Genomic DNA, 20,187 nt, shown 5'->3' on the forward strand with positions numbered 1-20,187 from the left:
CATGCATGCAAGCATCCACCAGTGACATCAGCATGCATGCAAGCATCCACCAGTGCCACCAGCATGCATGCAAGCATCCACCAATGCATCCAACATGCATGCAAGCATCCACCAGTGCCACCAGCATGCATGCAAGCATCCACCTGTGACACCAGCATGCATGCAAACATCCACCAGTGCCACCAGCATGCATGCAAGCATCCATCAGTGCCACTAGCATGCATGCAAGCATCCACCAGTGACATCAGCATGCATGCAAGCATCCACCAGTGCCACCAGCATGCATGCAAGCATCCACCAGTGCCACCAGCATGCATGCAAGCATCCACCAGTCACACCAGCATGCATGCAAGCATCCACCAGTGCCACCACCATGCATGCAAGCATCCACCAATGCATCCAACATGCATGCAAGCATCCCCCAGTGCCACCAGTATTCATGCAAGCATCCACCAGCGACACCAGCATGCATGCAAACATCCACCAGTGCCACCAGCATGCATGCAAGCATCCACCAGTGCCACCAGCATGCATGCAAGCATCCACCAGTGCCACCAGCATGCATGCAAGCATCCACCAGTGACATCAGCATGCATGCAAGCATCCACCAGTGCCACCAGCATGCATGCAAGCATCCACCAGTGCCACCAGCATGCATGCAAGCATCCACCAGCGACACCAGCATGCATGCACACATCCACCAGTGACACCAGCATGCATGCAAGCATCCACCAGTAACACCAGCATGCATGCAAGCATCCACCAGTGACACCAGCATGCAGGCAGGCATCCACCAGTGCCACCAGCATGCATGCAAGCATCCACCAGTGCCACCAACATGCATGCAAGCATCCACCAGTGCCACCAGCATGCATGCAAGCATCCACCAGAGACACCAGCATGCATGCAAACATCCACCAGTGCCACCAGCATGCAGGCAGGCATCCACCATGCATGCAAGCATCCACCAATGCATCCAACATGCATGCAAGCATCCCCCAGTGCCACCAGTATTCATGCAAGCATCCGCCAGCGACACCAGCATGCATGCAAACATCCACCAGTGCCACCAGCATGCATGCAAGCATCCACCAGTGCCACCAGCATGCATGCAAGCATCCACCAGTGACATCAGCATGCATGCAAGCATCCACCAGTGCCACCAGCATGCATGCAAGCATCCACCAGTGACATCAGCATGCATGCAAGCATCCACCAGTGCCACCAGCATGCATGCAAGCATCCACCAATGCATCCAACATGCATGCAAGCATCCACCAGTGACAACAGTGCCACCAGCATGCATGCAAGCATCCACCAGTAACACCAGCATGCAGGCAGGCATCCACCAGTAACACCAGCATGCATGCAAGCATCCACCAGTGACACCAGCATGCAGGCAGGTATCCACCAGTAACACCAGCATGCATGCACGCATCCACCAGTGTCACCAGCATGCATGCAAGCATCCACCAGTAACACCAGCGTGCAGGCAGGCATCCACCAGTGCCACCAGTATGCAGGCAAGCATCCACCAGTAACACCAGCATGCAAGCAGGTATCCACCAGTGCCAACAGCATGCATGCAAGCATCCACCAGTGCCACCAGCATGCAAGCAGGTATCCACCAGTGCCAACTGCATGCATGCAAGCATCCACCAATGCATCCAACATGCATGCAAGCATCCCCCAGCGACACCAGCATGCATGCAAGCATCCACCAGTAACACCAGCATGCATGCAAGCATCCACCAGTGCCACCACCATGCATGCAAGCATCCACCAGTGACACCAGTGCCACCAGCATGCATGCAAGCATCCACCAGTAACACCAGCATGCAGGCAGGCATCCACCAGTGCATCCAACATGCATGCAAGCATCCCCCAGTGACACCAGCATGCATGCAAGCATCCGCCAGAGACACCAGCTTGCAGGCAGGCATCCACCAGTGCCACCAGCATGCATGCAAGCATCCACCAGTGCCACCAGCATGCATGCAAGCATCCACCTGTGCCACCAGCATGCAGGCAGGCATCCACCAGCGCCACCAGCATGCATGCAAGCATCCACCAGTGCCACCAGCATGCATGCAAGCATCCACCAGTGCCACCAGCATGCATGCAAGCATCCACCAGTGACACCAGCATGCATGCAAGCATCCACCTGTGCCACCAGCATGCATGCAAGCATCCGCCAGAGACACCAGCTTACAGGCAGGCATCCACCAGTGCCACCAGCATGCATGCAAGCATCCACCAGTGCCACCAGCATGCATGCAAGCATCCACCAGTAACACCAGCATGCATGCAAGCATCCACCAATGCATCCAACATGCATGCAAGCATCCCCCAGTGACACCACTATTCATGGAAGCATCCACCAGCGACACCAGCATGCATGCAAACATCCCCCAGCGACACCAGCATGCATGCAAGCATCCACCAGTGACACCAGCATGCAGGCAAGCATCCACAGTGCATCCAGCATGCATGCAAGCATCCACCAGTGACACCAGCATGCATGCAAGCATCCACCAGTGCCACCAGCATGCATGCAAGCATCCACCTGTGACACCAGCATGCATGCAAACATCCACCAGTGCCACCAGCATGTATGCAAGCATCCACCAGTGCCACCAGCATGCATGCAAACCTCCTCCAGTGCCACCAGCATGCATGCAAGCATCCACGAGTGCCACCAACATGCATGCAAGCATCCCCCAGTGACACCAGTATTCATGCAAGCATCCACCAGCGACACCAGCATGCATGCAAGCATCCACCAGTAACACCAGCATGCATGCAAGCATTCACCAGCGACACCAGCATGCATTCAAGCATCCACCAGCGACACCAGCATGCATGCAAGCATCCACCAGCGACACCAGCATGCATGCAAGCATCCACCAGTGCCTCCAGCATGCATGCAAGCATCCCCCAGCGACACCAGTATGCATGCAAGCATCCACCAGTGCCTCCAGCATGCATGCAAGCATCCCCCAGCGACACCAGCAAGCATGCAAGCATCCCCCAGCGACACCAGCATGCATGCAAGCATCCACCAGTGACACCAGCATGCAGGCAGGCATCCACCAGTGACACCAGCAAGCATGCAAGCATCCCCCAGCGACACCAGCATGCATGCAAGCATCCACCAGTGACACCAGCATGCATGCAAGCATCCACCAGTGACACCAGCAAGCATGCAAGCATCCCCCAGCGACACCAGCATGCATGCAAGCATCCACCAGTGACACCAGCATGCATGCAAGCATCCACAAGTGCCACCAGCATGCATGCAAGCATCCCCCAGTGACACCAGCATGCATGCAAGCATCCACCAGTGACACCAGCATGCATGCAAGCATCCACCAGTGCCACCAGCATGCAGGCAGGCATCCATCAGTGTCAACAGCATGCATGCAAGCATCCACCAGTGCCACCAGCATGCATGCAAGCATCCCCCAGCGACACCAGTATGCATGCAATCATCCACCAGTGCCTCCAGCATGCATGCAAGCATCCACCAGTAACACCAGCATGCAGGCAAGCATCTACCAGTAACACCACCATGCAGGCAGGCATCCCCCAGCGACACCAGCAAGCACGCAAGCATCCCCCAGCGACACCAGCATGCATGCACACATCCACCAGTGACACCAGCATGCATGCAAGCATCCACCAGTGACACCAGCATGCAGGCAGGCATCCACCAGTGCCACCAGCATGCATGCAAGCATCCACCAGTGCCACCAGCATGCAGGCAGGCATCCACCAGCGACACCAGCATGCATGCAAGCATCCACCAGTGCCACCAGCATGCATGCAAGCATCCACCAGTGCCACCAGCATGCAGGCAGGCATCCACCAGTGCCTCCAGCATGCATGCAAGCATCCACCAGTGACACCAGTGCCACCAGCATGCATGCAAGCATCCACCAGTGCCACCAGCATGCAGGCAGGCATCCACCAGCGACACCATCATGCACGCAAGCATCCACCAGCGACACCAGCATGCATGCCATCATCCACCAGTGACACCAGTATGTCACTGGTCGATCACCTGTATTTGCACCAGCGTGAAGGCTAGGCATGTCAGGTATGTAGTGGGTGTGGGAGGGAGGTAACCAGATATGTAGAGAGGAGACGTTGCTGGTGCAAAGAGCCGGCAGACTCCATAGGAAACGCCAGTATTTGCGCCAGCGTGAGCATGCATGCTGGCGCAAACCCCGGTGTACGTGTCTGCTGGAGAGGATGGAAGTGGTGGCACTCAGGATGTGCCCCTGCCCTCCCCCACACTAATGAATGAAAGTGGGCGTGACATGAAGGAAGTAGGTAAACGCCTTACGCAAGGCGCCCAGCTCAAGGTGAGCTCCGCAATAGCAATACTATTGATCAACTAATTGATCACTATTGATTATGGTTAAATAAATAACCACATCTCAAAGATTAGAAAGGAAATGCACTGGCTACCCATGAAGGCAAGAATCCTTTTCAAAACGCTTTGCATCACACATACATGCTTGTTAAAGACTGCCCCATCTACCTCACTAACACAGTGATGACCAGTACCTCGTCAAGAACACTAAGATCTAACTACAATTCCCAACTCCGTGTCCCACGTTGCAAACCTTCGAGAGTGGGAGGAAGGAGCATTCAGGTCCTTGCACCTCAAGCATGGAACTCCCTCCCGGGGACCCTGAGAAGCGAACCTGCGCACCTAAGATTAGGGTAGAACTGCTCCCGTTGTTTTGCTCAGCTGGGCCACTGTTTTTGCTTTTACTTGTGTAACCTTGCTTCTACTGTAACCAGAAATGTAAAGCCTTCTGTAACCTACGCCGTGATACCCAAGGGTTTGGGCATATAATAAATGTGATCAATAAAATTGATCAGAGAAGATCAAAATGAGCTGATAATCAAACCATGTCCATCATGGAATGGATAGCAGGTTTAGATCAAAATAGAAGGATTTGATCTATTTGAGGTTTAATTAGGTAGAAATGTAAACTCCTGTGCTACCTAATTACTGACAGAGATGATGATGACGGGGCATTTCATGATACCCCCCTCTCCTCCACAGTGGCGGTGCCACGGGAAAGTGAAACTGGTCCTGAATCCAAACACTTCCATCATTAAACGATCTTGAGAATTAATTGGACATAAAGTGCAGTCAGCAACAGCCCTGTAAAGAGAAAGGGATATCACAAGGCCATCCTGAAGGATGCATGTGTGTGATGTGTTAAGGTGATTGTGTAAGTGTGTTGTGATGCTTTTATTCACTGCTGTCACTGTCCTACTCTACTAGAGACAGGGATATCAGAAGGCAACCTTGAAGGGTGCATGTGTGTGATGTGTTAAGGCGATTGTGTAACTGTGTTGTGATGCTTTTATTCACTGCTGTCACTGCCCTACTCTACTAGAGACAGGGATATCACAAGGCCATCCTGAAGGATGCATGTGTGTGATGTGTTAAGGTGATTGTGTAAGTGTGCTGTGATGCTTTTATTCACTGCTGTCACTGTCCTACTCTACTAGAGACAGGGATATCACAAGGCCATCCTGAAGGATGCATGTGTGTGATGTGTTAAGGTGATTGTGTAAGTGTGCTGTGATGCTTTTATTCACTGCTGTCACTGTCCTACTCTACTAGAGACAGGGATATCAGAAGGCAACCTTGAAGGGTGCATGTGTGTGATGTGTTAAGGCGATTGTGTAACTGTGTTGTGATGCTTTTATTCACTGCTGTCACTGCCCTACTCTACTAGAGACAGGGATATCACAAGGCCATCCTGAAGGATGCATGTGTGTGATATGTTAAGGCGATTGTGTAAGTGTGTTGTCATGCTTTTATTCACTGCTGTCACTGCCCTACTCTACTAGAGACAGGGATATCACAAGGCCATCCTGAAGGATGCATGTGTGTGATGTGTTAAGGCGATTGTGTAACTGTGTTGTGATGCTTTTATTCACTGCTGTCACTGTCCTACTCTACTAGAGACAGGGATATCACAAGGCCATCCTGAAGGATGCATGTGTGTGATGTGTTAAGGCGATTGTGTAACTGTGTTGTGATGCTTTTATTCACTGCTGTCACTGTCCTACTCTACTAGAGAAAGGGAAATCACAAGGCCATCCTGAAGGATGCATGTGTGTGATGTGTTAAGGTGATTGTGTAACTGTGTTGTGATGCTTTTATTCACTGCTGTCACTGTCCTACTCTACTGTTCCTGCAACATTGCTGCTTTTTCAGGGAAGTGGATTTTTTGACTTACTTCGATATTAAAATATTGTGTCGATACGAGGGTAGAATAAATCATGGGGGTTCTTCCTTGACATGTGTGATAACGTTGGGCTTCCATGCATCGTCCAGGATTCCATGCACGTAAGCAGAACATGCACAATCCACACACCTACTGCAGAGTGAGAAAGAGAGAGAGAGAAAGAGAGAGAAAGTAAGGGTGAAAGAGAAAGAGAGAAAGAGAAGAGAGCGAGAGACAAAGAGAGAAAGAGAAGTGAGAAAAAGAGAGAAAGAGAAGAAAGACAGAGAAAACGAGTAAAAAGAGCAAAAGAGAGTGAGCAAGAAAAAGAGAGAAAGAGCGCGAGAGAGACACAGAGAAAGAGAGAAAAAGAGATAAAGAGAGGGAAAGAGAGAGAAAGAGAGTGAGCAAGAAAAAGAGAAAGAGCGCAAGAGAGACACAGAGAGACAGAGAGAAAGAGAGAGAATGAGACAGAATGAGTGTGAAAGAGAAAGAGAGAGAAAAGATAGGAAGAGAGAGGGAAATAAATAGAAAGAGAGGAAGAGAGAGATAGAGGAGAGAAAGAAAAAGAGAGCAAAATGAAGTGAAAGAGAAAGCAAGACAGGGAAAGAGATAAAGAAAGTGCAAAAGAGAGAAAGAAAGAGCAAAAGAGAGAGAGCGAGAAAAAGGAAGAGAGAAAGAGCGAGAGAGAACCACAGAGAGAAAGAGCAAAAGAGAGGAAAAGAGTGAAAGACAGAAAGAGAGAGGAAAAGCGAGAGAGAGAGACAGAGACAGAGAGAAAGACAGAGAAAGACAGAAAAAGAAATAGCGAAAGAGAGAGCGTGAGAAAAAGAGAGAGAGAAAGAGCGAGAGAGACACAGAGAGACAGAGCGAAAGAGAGCAAAAGAGATAAAGAGAGGGAAAGAGAGAGAAAGAGAGTGAGCAAGAAAAAGAGAGAGAGAAAGAGCGAGAGAGACACAGAGGGATAGAGCGAAAGAGAGAAAAAGAGCAAGAGAGAGAGAGATACAGAAAGATAGAAAGAGAGAGAGAAAAAGAGAGAAGAAAAGAGAAAAAAGAGAGAGTGAAAGAGAAAGAATGAAAAAGAGGGAAAGAGAGAGCAATAGCGAGAGAGACACAGAGATACAGAGTGAAAGAGAGAAAGAGAGAGGGAATGAGAAAGAGAGAGAGGAAAGAAAGAAAGAACGAAAGAGAGAAAGAAAGAGAGAGACACAGAGACAGAGCAAAAGAGTGAAAGAGTAAAAGAGAGAAAGAGAGCGAGCAAAAAAAGAGAAAGTAAGAGAGAGAAAGAGAAGAAAGAGAGCGAGAGAGAGAGGGCTCTAGACCTCCACCCCCCAGACACACAGTCTTGAATGCTCTTCTTTACAGCAGGCAACATGTTAACATGTTTATCCCCACATGTAGTAGGACCAGCCTTTTGATACTGGCATGTTCACTATAGCAGGTCATTAGTATGTGCCGTGATGGGGTACATGACATGTGCACATGTGAAAATAAGCTGTATATATAAGAAGCTTTTCTAGAAATCATCCTGCAGGACCTTCTGTGACATGATCTGAACAGAGTGAATACATTGCTGGACTTACCTCAACCAGGAGCATTTCCTTAGAGCTGGTGCTAGTGCTCTCCAAAATTCAGGATCGTCCTCCATAGAAACCCTCATGCTTTTAACTCTGGAATAATGTTCTAAATAAAAACCAAGTGCTCTGCGATCCATGGCGCTCCTCCTTAAACGTTCTAAATGTTCATCATCCACGTCTACGTCTATCCCATCCTCTGTTGCTTGTTTCACAAACTCTGCATCTTGAGTCTCGTATAAGCAGCGGAACAGCTCCAGCTGGCGATCCCATCCCCGATCGCTCATGCCCCCGAAGGTGCTCTTGCTGCTGTCGCATCGCTTCAGTTCCGACTTCACCCACTCCAGTAAAGCAGCTTTTATCTCTCTTGAAATCTTCCATTGGAAGCTTCCCTGCATCTTTTCCAGGAGGTCAGAGTTGAGAAGCCCAAATAGAAAGCGCACAGTCAGCATCAAGTGACCATGTCGCCTATAGTCTCGCAATAAGCGGGTCACCTGTCCAAGCAGACTCTTTGTATACTCTTCCATCTCCTCATCTTCTTCCTCTCCAAGCAGACTCTCTGTATACTCCTCCATCTCCTCATCTTCTTCCTCTCCAAGCAGACTCTCTGTATACTCCTCCATCTCCTCATCTTCTCCCTGTCCCGGCAGATTTTCTGTGTACTCTGCCATCTCCTCATCTCCTCCCTGTCCCTGCAGATTCTCTGTGTGCCCTGCCCTCGCCTCATCTCGTCCCTGTCCCTGCAGATTCTCTGTGTGCTCTGCCCTCGCCTCATCTCCTCCCTGTCCCTGCAGATTCTCTGTGTGCTCTGCCCTCGCCTCATCTCCTCCCTGTCCCTGCAGATTCTCTGTGTGCTCTGCCCTCGCCTCATCTCCTCCCTGTCCTTGCAGATTCTCTGTGTGCTCTGCCCTCGCCTCATCTTCTCCCTGTCCCTGCAGATTCTCTGTGTGCTCTGCCCTCGCCTCATCTCCTCCCTGTCCCTGCAGATTCTCTGTGTGCTCTGCCCTCGCCTCATCTCCTCCCTGTTCACATAGATTCTCTGTGTGTTCTGCCCTCGCCTCATCTTCTCCCAAGATAAAATACAAGGCTGCAAAGAACTCTTGTAAGCTCAGATGGAGAAAGCTGTAGAGATTGTACCTTTTGTCATCTTTCCTAAAGAGGTAATTGGTTAGGAAGAGTGATTGGACGGCTGGGATGTCTACACCATGTCTAGTAAGGTCCTCATCCTCAAAGAGTATTTTCTGCTGGCGGATTCCTTCGTAGGCCAAGGAACACAACCTCTTCAGGTTATTGCTAACCGTGCTCCGCTGGGAACCAGTGCTTTGTTTCACTAATAAACCGGACAGAAAGAGCAGGTAGACTGAAGTAGTGGATTTTGAAAGATGTGCAAACTCTTTTTTCGTCTCCATCTGTTGTTTAATGGCTTTGCAGACAATCCAGCACACAATGGGTACAAAGCACATGGTATAGAGAATTTCATTTTCTTTTACAACATTAAAAGCTTGTGCACCCTGGCTTTTATTTCCAAAGAACGTGTTGAAATATATATTTCCAAAGAACTTGTTGAAATATTCCTTCCTGTCATCTTCAGAAAACCCAAGAATCTCTGCAAATCGCTCATCGTTCCCACACTTCACAAGATACTGGGCGAGGGCCTCCAAAGCAGTTGGTCTGGTGGTGATGAGGAGAAAGGACTCTGGAAGGTACCGTCTTCTTACCAAATCGATTATTGATTTGTTGGACGCAGGTTTTTTTTCGGGATCATCTCGGGGCAAATCTTTGGGTAATTTAAGTTCATCAAAGCCATCGATAATGAAGAGCACTTTTTGGGGTTCAGCCTCTATAGCTTCCATTGTCAGGAGGGATTTCCCCCCACATATGTGCAATATAATGTCAGCGATGGTCGGCTGCCCTCCAAGCTGGTTCAGTTCTCTGCATTGAATATAGAACACATATTGGAACATGTCCTGGAAGAGGTGGCCTGATGCCCAGTCCAGCAGGATCTTTTGGGCGGTCATGGTCTTCCCAATGCCGGCCACTCCCTGGAGCACTACAGTGCTGGGGATGTGCTCATCCTTTTCAGGCTTGAATAAGTCTTGGATGCTAGAGTAGGAATGGGCAGCCCGCCGGGCCATGAGCTTCAGATGCCTCCTTCCAGAGGCCATTATTTCATCTTCTCTCTCTTTCTTCGGACGTTGCTTCTTCAATATTAGCAATTTTGTGTAACAGTCTTGTAACAGCACTCTTTCACCCGGCAGTCTGTTCTCATCTTCCATCGCCCTGAATCTTCTTTTCATAAGTTCTTTAAACTTCTCCTTGGTTTCTATTTCTGCGCAGACGCAAACACATGGAGAAGAAAGGAAAAGAAATGGGCAAGTTACTAATGGGATGTATTCTTTTTACATTATAAACATTCATGTTGAACACTAGGCCAGGGCGAACACATTCGGACACATTTGGAATCGCCTGATTCTCAGCACTGACCAAAGCTCTAGTACTTTCCATATGTCTGATGCCAGCTTCTGGAGATTCAAAGCAGTTGCTAAGACCTTGCAAAGAGGGGGATGGGTAGAGGCTAGTATGGCTTTAAGCATCATTATAGGGTAAGCAGTTATTGTTGTACTTTTACAGAGTTTGAGTGGATCACATTTGCCAGAATGTGTTTATCTGAACTGCACAGAAAGCCAAGCTACGCCCTTGGACATTTTGTTTGAGACAGGCTTTATTTTCTGTGCCTCACAAGCTCGCAGTTTGCACACTAGGCGCTATATTTAAAGCACACCCTACCAGAGGCTTGTTCACTCCAGATGTGGCCCCTAGTCTTCCTGCCAACTTCCGGGGAAGGTACGGATGCTTGGCGGTCAGGGAGGGGCACGAAACACAGATTATCTGTGTGTCCTGAGTCTCAGGGGCTGCTCCAGGAATACTTTGTGAGAGAGCCCATTGGATACACACCAGTAAAATACCTTCGCACAAAGCGCTAGATTTGACACACCTGTGTTTAGCGCTAGGTGTGAGGCATGTACACATCTTTGGCATTTAGTGGAAGTGGGCAGGCGGTGTCACTAGTGCTACATGGAGTGTGTGTGTCATGTAAGCACCACCTGTAAGAGGAGAATGTTGCATAAGTCTCTTGACTGAATGCAGCAAAGACATTGTGGCACAGCTCGCTTTAGCATTTGAGGTCAGGCCAGAGAGCCCACACCACTGCCTGCTTGGTCTGTGCTGTGCCAGGCAAAATGCCACATCAATGAACACATTCTGCACCACACGTGGGAGCGCAGCCTCTGCACTGGCTACAGATGGAGAAATGGTGGGTGGGCAATGCCATGCAGAGCTCCAAGAACCATCACACTTCCAAGCATGTACACATGAACACAGTGGCCACTGTGGCCTGCACTACTGGGTGTGCATGAATCTACTTTAGGGGACACCCTGCTTTGAACAGGGCTAATTTGCAAAATCTCAGTTTCGCAAAAACGAACACTGCAGACATTCGTGTGATCTTGGACGCCTCCATCCTCAGCCATGCAGAAGGTTTGTCACCTGGTCCTGGGACTGAACAGGCATCCAGCGCTGTGAAGGGGGGCAGCTAAGACACTAATGAATATGAACTGGGAAGAATCCCTATGGATGGATGGGAGGGGGGTGCTGTGCTAGATTGTGATCAGTCCTGTACATGCCTCTGCTAATGACTATGAAATGTCAGGGAAACCAAGTAAAGTGTGACAACATGGCTTCTGCTCTGCATGAGTACAAGGATGAGTAGTGGCAAAACCACCTACTTAGCCCCCACAGCTAAGCGACATGGCTCCAGCAATAGGCTTCTCTGTGCCTTAAATGATCAGTCCTGTACATGCCTCAGCTAATGACCATGAACCGTCAGGGAAACCCATGAAAAGTGTTGCAAAATGACTTCTGCTCTGCAGGAGTACAAGGATGAGTCGTGGCTAAACCAGTTAGGCAGAATCCTGTGCAGTGCCCTTAGGCACCACTACACACAATTAAGACTACAAGTGGTAATACAGGTTCACCTTTGGTACAAGCCTGTACTACACTATTACAGTGGTAGCAGTAGCGGAGCAGCCAGACTTATCTCAAGAGAATATGAGCAGTAGCAGAGATTATACAAAGGGACTACAATTACTGTGACTCAAGCAAACACTGACTCAAGGTTTCAGGTTGAAAAGTAAAAGTCCATTTATTTCTAGACCATCTGTTCACAAAACACTTCACTTCTATTAAATTAAAACCACACGTAAAATACACTACACACAACCAATTCTCTTAGTACAGAGCAAATCAAGGTAAAAACCTTAGGATTTGACAGACCGGTGTTATGAAACAAAGGCGTTACCGGGAATACATATGCGATAACTTTTTGACAGTAATGACAGTTCGGTCTTACTAAAGAAACGCGTACCCGCGGGAAGAAATGTTACCGGAGTTAAAACACACTTAGCACCTGAGTTAACACAAGAGAGTTGGGGACAAAAATCATAGGCAATACTTTTGTCAAGGCAGACAGAATCAGAGAACGCTTTCTGACAAGAAGATAAAAGTCAATAGGCCTGCGCCAGTGTCAAGTGGAACAGGGTTCCTGTTGTCGAGGATCACACAGTCAGACAGTTCACGATTTAACGTTGCCAGGAGTACTTGGATATTGTCAACAGAGGAAGCAAAATTTATAAGAGGGAAGTGTTAAGATAGATTTCTGAACTCTGACCTGGAGGGGCAGAGGTTCAGAAGGCCAGCCTATTTTCTTGGAACAGGGTAACCTCTGGACAAGCCAGACCAATCAGGGTAGCGATGGCGGCGGTCAAGACTAAGTCTCAAGAGGGGTGAGGGTGACTTAAAGACGTCAATGAGCACACAAAGCAAGGACACTAACAAATGACTCCAGACAGGTGCTATATTTAAAATATAGACACATTTATTACAAGGCCTTTGTAACATCGACCATAGCAAAGAATCACAATAATACTGCAGTAAACCAACACATCACAATCAATACAATATATATACAAGACCGAGGGGTCTAAGGAGTTAAAAGCACGAAATATGTGGACCACCTAGATGGGGAGGAAAACAGGCAGTGCAAGTAATCGTTAGACCCAGTTCCACACACCTAAGAGGCAGTCCAAGCCCTACGAAGAGAGGAGCCTTATGCTCAATAGTACCTGCACGCGCTTGTGCCAATTGACAAAATAGGGTCTCTTCAAGGGTCTCTGACCGTTCAGGAAGGTGGATGAGTTGATGAAGAACAAGTCCCCACTACTCAAGCAAGACCTCCGCTTGCGGGCAGAGGCTGGGTGAGAGTGCGTGATGGAGCTGCTATATCGTGACAGCGGTAAAAAAGAAATGGGTTCCTGCGCTAGGGGCCACCGGTTGGGGTATGGACTACTCACCGGTCCCCGACGTAGGAAGACCCAGACTTCGCCAGTTCTGTTCACTTTGCTGGCAGGTTCAGATGCGACAATCAGGATGTCTCGATACTGTGTAGTCTCCGCGGTAGCAGGATTCAGGGTCAAGGGGGTCACAAGTGCAGCGAACTTGCACAGGTCGTTGCTGCAGCAAGGCAACATAGTAACCGCCTTTACTCCAGTCCGGGCACACTCGTCTCACTTCAGACCTGGGAATGTCAAGTGTACGAAATTCGGTGCGAGGGTGCCAGGAACACAGAGCAAGCAGGATACCAAGTTTCGAGGGCTTCCTCGAAACGGCGGCGGTGACAGAGCAAACGTCCTGCGTAAGCTGGTCAGCCCACTGGTTGGCCCAGGGACACTTCCGAAGAGGCTTACTTGCAGGGTTTGATGAAGGTGCCGAGAATAGTTGGTCCCGCTATTCCAATGGTTCGAAGCGCCTTCGCAGACCTTCTAGGACGATCAGATGCAGAGGGGTCTCGCAGGACGACAGCGGGCTCAGGGTGCCAAACCTTCCAGCGGGTCCCCAGCGGGTCCTCGACTCGGCTTCTTGTTGCAGGATACTTGGCACCTTATCCTTTGTTCATGTGAACTCAGGAGATCGACATGGTAGTGGCGTTTTCGGCCTCCTCTTATCCAAAGTTCCCTTCGCGCCAAAACGGAGAGGACCCAATGGGAGATCTGCTCACAAACACTCACTCCATATGTGGACCAATCACGGACCACGGTGGTCCCAGGCATTCAGGACACTCCAGACTCTCTGGCACCCAGGATGTGTATTGGGAACAGACATCCCAGCCCACATACTGGAGGCACACACACAAGAAATGCAGAAGCCCGCGAAAGCTTTGGGTTTCGTGCGAAAGTGCATAACCAAATAAGGACTGACCCGGGTCGGCTCGACCTGGGGAAGGTGAAGGGGCACGGTGGCCAAAGGACAGGACAAAGAACCGCGTGGTATGACCATTTTGGAGTCAGGCCACCTATTCGTGCCAAACGCTGTAACATGGCAAAGAAAGGGTTCAAAAGAAACCTATCTGTGACACACCTGCACAGTTCATAATAAGTCCAGCAAGAGTTTCTAGGGCCTTTGGAATGACTAGAGACCCAAGGGTGCAGTAAAGTAAGTTACATTGCACTCTTGTTACATGTTGCACAAAAGCTGCAACATGAGGAAAGGACTAAGGGAAACAGAGTCTCCCAGGACTGACTGTCTTAAGGGCATGTCAGTTTCCCCATAAGAATAGAGCGAAAGCCCAGAGGAGTGCGGCTGAGGGCTGCGCTTCTCTGGCAAAGGTTAGATCAGGGTGTGAAACAGCAGCAAAAAGTATGGGGGATGACACATGGAGGGAAAATTACATTCAAATGTGAAATCTTTCCTAACACTCGCCTCTCCCAGACTAAGGACAGGGGGAACTAATCCACCCCTGGATGAGTTTTTTGTTCAGGTCGGTTAAACATTCCGGACAACCCATCAGCATTGCTATGTTGGACACCTGGCCTATGCTCAGGGAACAGGTATTACCCCACCATTTCCTGCATTTCATCTACTGGTCCCTGGTAGGTGACTTTCTTTCTATTGATATTCTACCTTGCATTGCCCTGCCTGTTCTTTTCCTTACCTGCCCTTTTTTCCTTACAGCAGCCATCCGGACCACCTGGGTATCCTGCTCCTACCACCTGTGGCCCTAATCCTCGAACAGCAAGTGTTTACTGTCTCGCTGTTGGTTGCTTAGGGACGGAGGTATTCTTGTTCCTCGTGATCTTCAAGTCTTGACAGACTGAGAAGCCTTCTATCGCTCGGAACATGGATCCCTCCGCTGTGGACCCGGTGACTGCTTTAGTCCAAGCCATTTCCGTGTTGCGCTCTGACATGGCCGCCGCTACAGCAGCGATTCACCAATGCCTTGATACAATTCAGAGCAAACGCCATGCCCTACCCGCTGCCCTACCCGCTGACCCCGAATTTGGGGATCCCGCTCCTGCACCAAGGAACCCTCAAAACCCCCCAACCATAACAGCCCAGGCCATTGTCCCCACGCCATTCTCTTTGGCTGCCCCTGAGAAATTCCAGGGAGAGTTTCGTACCTTTCTCAATCAGTGCAAATTACACTTCTTATGCAAACCCCAGGCCTTCCCTGATTCGACTACCAAAGCAGATTTTACTCTGTCACATTGGGCTGTCACCTTCTGTTAGAAGGTGACAGTCCGGCATTGTATGATTTCAATCTACTAATGTCAGAGATGACCAAAGTATTCGATACCAGACATAAAGCACAATCACGGGATCTTGAATTACGAAACCTAACTCAAGGAAAAACATTCTCATTGATTACATCACTCGATACAACCAATTGGCCGTAGAGACCGCTTGGCCCGAAAATAAGATGGCAGTTGTTTTCTATAAAGGCTTGAGTGATGCAATGAAAGACGCTCTGGCAGCAGTACCCTCACTGCCAGCTCAATACCAAGAGCTTGTTGATCTGGCCCTCCAAGTAGATGCTAGGCGGGCTGAAAGGAAATCAGAGGCAGGGTTTTCCTCGGGCCGATCGGTTGTATCTGAATCTCAAGGAGAACCCATGCAAATCGGGGGGGTTCGCAGCCCAATTACGCCCACAGAGAGGGAGCGTAGAAGGACAGCAAATGCCTGCTTTTACTGTGGCCTTAATGGCCACTACATCAAGGTATGCCCACAATGCCCCCGACTCAAGCCCTCAGGTTTTCAGAAGGCTCGCCCTTAACCATGGGGGCACAGGCGAGCTGTGATCAAGCCCTCAGATTGACCATGCTTGAACACCCAACAACCAAACCCATAATGGTTCAGGCTGACCTGTCCTACTCCTCCGAAGTAACTCACGTAGTGCATATCGTTATTGATTCTGGTGCCACGGGGAACTACATTGACAATGTCTTAGCCCTATCCTTGAACCTGCCTTTGCAAACTAAGACACAACCCGAGCCAGTGTAAGCAGTGGATGGCACGGCCTTCATCTCGGCCCTATCCGACAGCAGACAGCTCCCTTATTCTTGACACTCCAGGAAACTCACAGGGAAACAATCACTTTCGACCTGATAGCAACACCACAATTTGGCCTTATCCTTGGAATACCTTGGCTACGGCTTCACAACCCTGTGATAGACTGGGCTTCTGGCAAGCTGTTTTTCGAATCAACGTTCTGTCAGACCACATGTCTCACTCATGTCAGGGACTGATTCTCCTCCCAACTGTTAGGCGCAGTGGCCCGAATCGCATTGGATGATACCCCTTCCATGGACGTTGATATTCATCAGCACATAGTGGGCTCCTTGGTTTCCGGGATTCCTGTAGAATATCATGAATACCAGGACGTCTCTGATAAGGGTTGTGCAGCTACATTACCCCCTCATAGGCCCTACGATTGCCCGATCGATCTGATGCCCAATGCGAAAATACCTAAGGGCAGAATATACTCCTTGACAACCTCGGAAGAACAGGGAACTACATTCAAAACACCCTGAAACTAGGTCAGTACCTTAAGAGGTTTAGGACCCTCAAAAAGCATGATGGTACCCCTTGGGCTACCTGGGTGAGTGAATGTTTGAAGAACTTAGAGGGATGGATTAAGGGTTACAGAGTTAACACTTATGAGGGAATGAGAAATCTTGTTATGTTGGAGTCTATTTATGATGCCTGCTCTCCTCAGCTCAGACAGCACTTGGCTGATTTTTTAGGAAATGGATCCTAGGAAGTGAGGCAAGGCTGCTGACTTGTGGGTTGCCAACAGGGCAACTCATAAGGAATCTGGGGCAAGTCAGAAGAAGGATGAGGGGAAGCAGCCACCAAAAGAGAACCCAGAGAATTCTAATACCTCCCATACCAAAGAGGGCCATAAACAACATAATAGCCAGGGTAAGCCACCTGGGAAACCAAATAGGGCTAGTGAACCCTCTGGGGCCCAACCAGAGGTAGGTCAGCAGAAACCCCCATTCCTGAGAGCATTTGGAAAATGCTATATTTGTGGGTCTACTGACCATATAAAGGGTGATCCGAGGTGCAAGGGTAAACCTGCAGGGATCAGCACAGTCTCCTTAGCCTTCGCTCCTGAGGAGGAAGTACAAATGGCTAGTGCCCATTATGAATTGTTTGCTGAAGCACCCTTGGGTCTTCAAGCAACTGTATCCTTAGAGTCCATGGGTCTGGTTCGCAAACAGAATAGGGGTGTGTATGACTGCCTTCCTGAAAACTCTAAAGTGTACTACATGGACAGTGTTCTTGTCAATGGCCAGGATACTCCTGCCAGGAGAGACACTGGGCCAGCAGAACAGTAGTGGACGAAAGCTTTTTCAAGCCTGAGGATGTTGCTAAGGCACCCAAAGGCCCCACAAAATTTGCTGGAGTTCCTGTCCAGATGGTTCCTATTCTACCAGCCCTCGTTCAGTGTAATAACATGACAGTGAGGATTCCTGTCAGTGTTCAGACTGAGGTGCCTGGGAGAGTCCTGTTGGGGAATGATGTAAAAACTCTAGGAGTAGTATCCAGTAGCCCCAGGCCTCCCAGTGAGAGAAAACAGAACCAAACCAAATTGGCTAGAGAGGCAACCTTAAAAGACCACTATGAACCTGTGGCAACCTCTACAGAGAACCCCTCTGCAAGCCCTGGTGTTAGTAAGTTGACCTCTAACCCAGGCAAATCTGAGGCTAGGATAGTAGGGAAATGGGAGCCCCAACCAGGCTCCATCAATGTCCATCCAATTGTAGAGTCTTTGAGCCCCCCCCCATGTCTGAGGAAGAGGTGGATAGACAGATTGGACCCCGCTCTAGGCCTGTGAGAACTAGTAATTCTCAAAGCTGGTGGAAATCCAGGAACTATAGGCCCAAGGCTAAAAACCTTAAGACTGTGGACTCTTCTACTGAAGACTCCAAAGAAAAAACTAGTGTTAGGAAAGAAACTCCTCCACCAGGTAGAACCAGATCTCAGAAGAAGAGGAAGCCTGTACTTGGCTTGACCTCTGACCCTCCAACCCGGATGCCTGAGACCCAACATTCTCTTGAAAGAGAGGTGGTGAGGAACCATGGAGGCCCTTCTAGATCTAAGGGAATCCTTCTTAAGGACCCCATGAGAAAACCTATCTTGGGTTCAGAAGTTGTTGCAACTTCCAGGGGACTGTTAGATCAGCTCCCTTATACCTTAAATAGGAAAGATGTGCCAGACAGGGTTTGTGGGTCATTTAGCTTACAAAGGAAAACCTTTGAGCATAGATCAGGATGTCACCACCAAAATGCTGATGGTCTCTCTAGGGTGTTTTTAACTAACTAGAGGTAAGAGACTCATCCAGGAGGGGATTAGATCCCCATGTCCCTTAGTCTGGTGTGGAGGGGGCGAGTGTTAGGGAGTTAGGGAGAATTCTCTTTAAAGGCTAATTTCCCTTACCTATAGAGTCCCCCAGCAGCTTTGCAGGATTTGAAGGTTTTTTTTTCTCCTGCTAAGAGTGAGACTCTTTTTCCCACTCTTAGATATTGCTGATGTGTGTTTTAGGCTATTTTTTGTGCTTATGGTCTATGGGGTTTTTCTCACCCTCATAGGTATCATCTTATTTCTGTGTGTTACAGAGCACCCTCAGTGCAGTAACACAGGGGTGTCATAGTGACCCCCAAACATAGACTCCATACCCTGGGACTGCCTACTGTCTCCCAGGGCATGTAAAGTCACCATTGGCTTTACTAGTCAAATCTATGGAACAGAACCGGTACAAACCATCTTATATGGAAGTACTGGAGGGGTTAATAATGTTTCCCCTGTGTCTGTTTTGTAGGGGACAATTCTTGTCCCCCTTTTATCAGAGTATGGCTGGTGGCAGTGGTTCTACCACTTTTCGTTTAACCGCGAATAGTTTCCTATGGAATTTTCCCATTGTTCGAGGCTATCTTTTTAAATAGTAGCCTCAAACATACCGTCGGTTTATTTAATTATTATTTATTCTCTGGTTGGGTATTTTTGCCATATCTCTGTTAAAATCTCTTTCTCATGTCTTCCTCTGTAATCCTAACCCAGGTCTGGGATCCTTTGTTTGTCCTCTTGGCGGATTTCTACACAGAAGCCCTCCTTTCTGGGGTAGAAAGGATGTGTGGGAGGGGGAATAGGCACCCTGGACAGGGTTGCGTAAGCAACCCAAGTTGCACTCTGTCCTGATAGGCTGGGGGGTTATCCCGCCGGCATAGCCACACCACTGTGTGAGTGACAGCTAGGCTGTATGAATGGGGGGTTTTCTGCATAAAAGCAGGGCTCTGAGGACTGCAGGACAAGACGTTGCCACTGGACCTGAGAAACCTGAAGAGGAGAGAAGCTGAAAGACATCTGCAACGACTGAGCCACCGGTGAAGCCCTGCTGCAGATCCTCACCACTTTTCTCCAACGACCCGAGAAGATCTTCACCTGCAAGAGTCTTCTTCCCTTGAGCTGGTGGGGCCAACCAGTTCGCCAATCGCCTTCCAGGACCTGCCTTGGTTGAATGGCCAGTGCCAAACACTTGCAGACCGGATAGCCAGGCACCCGTCCACCACGAGCGTGATTTAAAGGAGCGTACCTTTTATTTCGTTTTGGCATCACCGCGGCCGGCTTCTTCCCTGGGCAGTGCAGTGACTCGAAACTTCCTCCACGACAAGAGCCTCTCTTCCTCTGCTGGATCTCCCAAACTGCCGGAACTGCCAGGCCTCCGTTTCGCTGGGTACTGCTAAAGGTGCTTTAAATCCTTTACTTACCTTCTGGACTGGCCGTCCCTTTCGTCTAACATTGTCTTTTTACCTTCTGCAACTGCCTTTTCAATCGTTAAACAAAGACTTGACTGCAGCTACAAGAATCGTTTGTTCCTGGGCACATTGCCCTGTACCATTGACTCTGGCACACACCTATTGACTCTGGCTATTTCAGTTACAACTGCTTTCTCTAGATTGCTT

General features: G+C 49.2%; 1 protein-coding gene across 4 annotated transcripts in view; it reads right to left on the reverse strand.

Moving 5' to 3' along the window:
• The window catches only part of LOC138511129 (NACHT, LRR and PYD domains-containing protein 3-like), a 1,063,058-nt gene that overhangs the window by 926,064 nt on the left and 116,807 nt on the right, over positions 1-20,187 (reverse strand). For all 4 annotated transcript variants that reach the window (XR_011280574.1, XM_069626613.1, XM_069626614.1 and 1 more), the window contains one exon: positions 7,841-10,160. Coding sequence is in view for 3 of the 4 variants with exons in the window: in XM_069626613.1 (XP_069482714.1) it covers positions 7,841-10,160 (2,320 nt within the window). In the remaining variant the exon portion in view is untranslated. The remainder of the gene's footprint in view (positions 1-7,840; positions 10,161-20,187) is intronic.

Source organism: Ambystoma mexicanum, chromosome 6p, assembly GCF_040938575.1.
Source record: "Ambystoma mexicanum isolate Mex_15411 chromosome 6p, UKY_AmexF1_1, whole genome shotgun sequence".
In the NCBI taxonomy this organism is placed as follows: Eukaryota; Metazoa; Chordata; class Amphibia; order Caudata; family Ambystomatidae; genus Ambystoma; species Ambystoma mexicanum.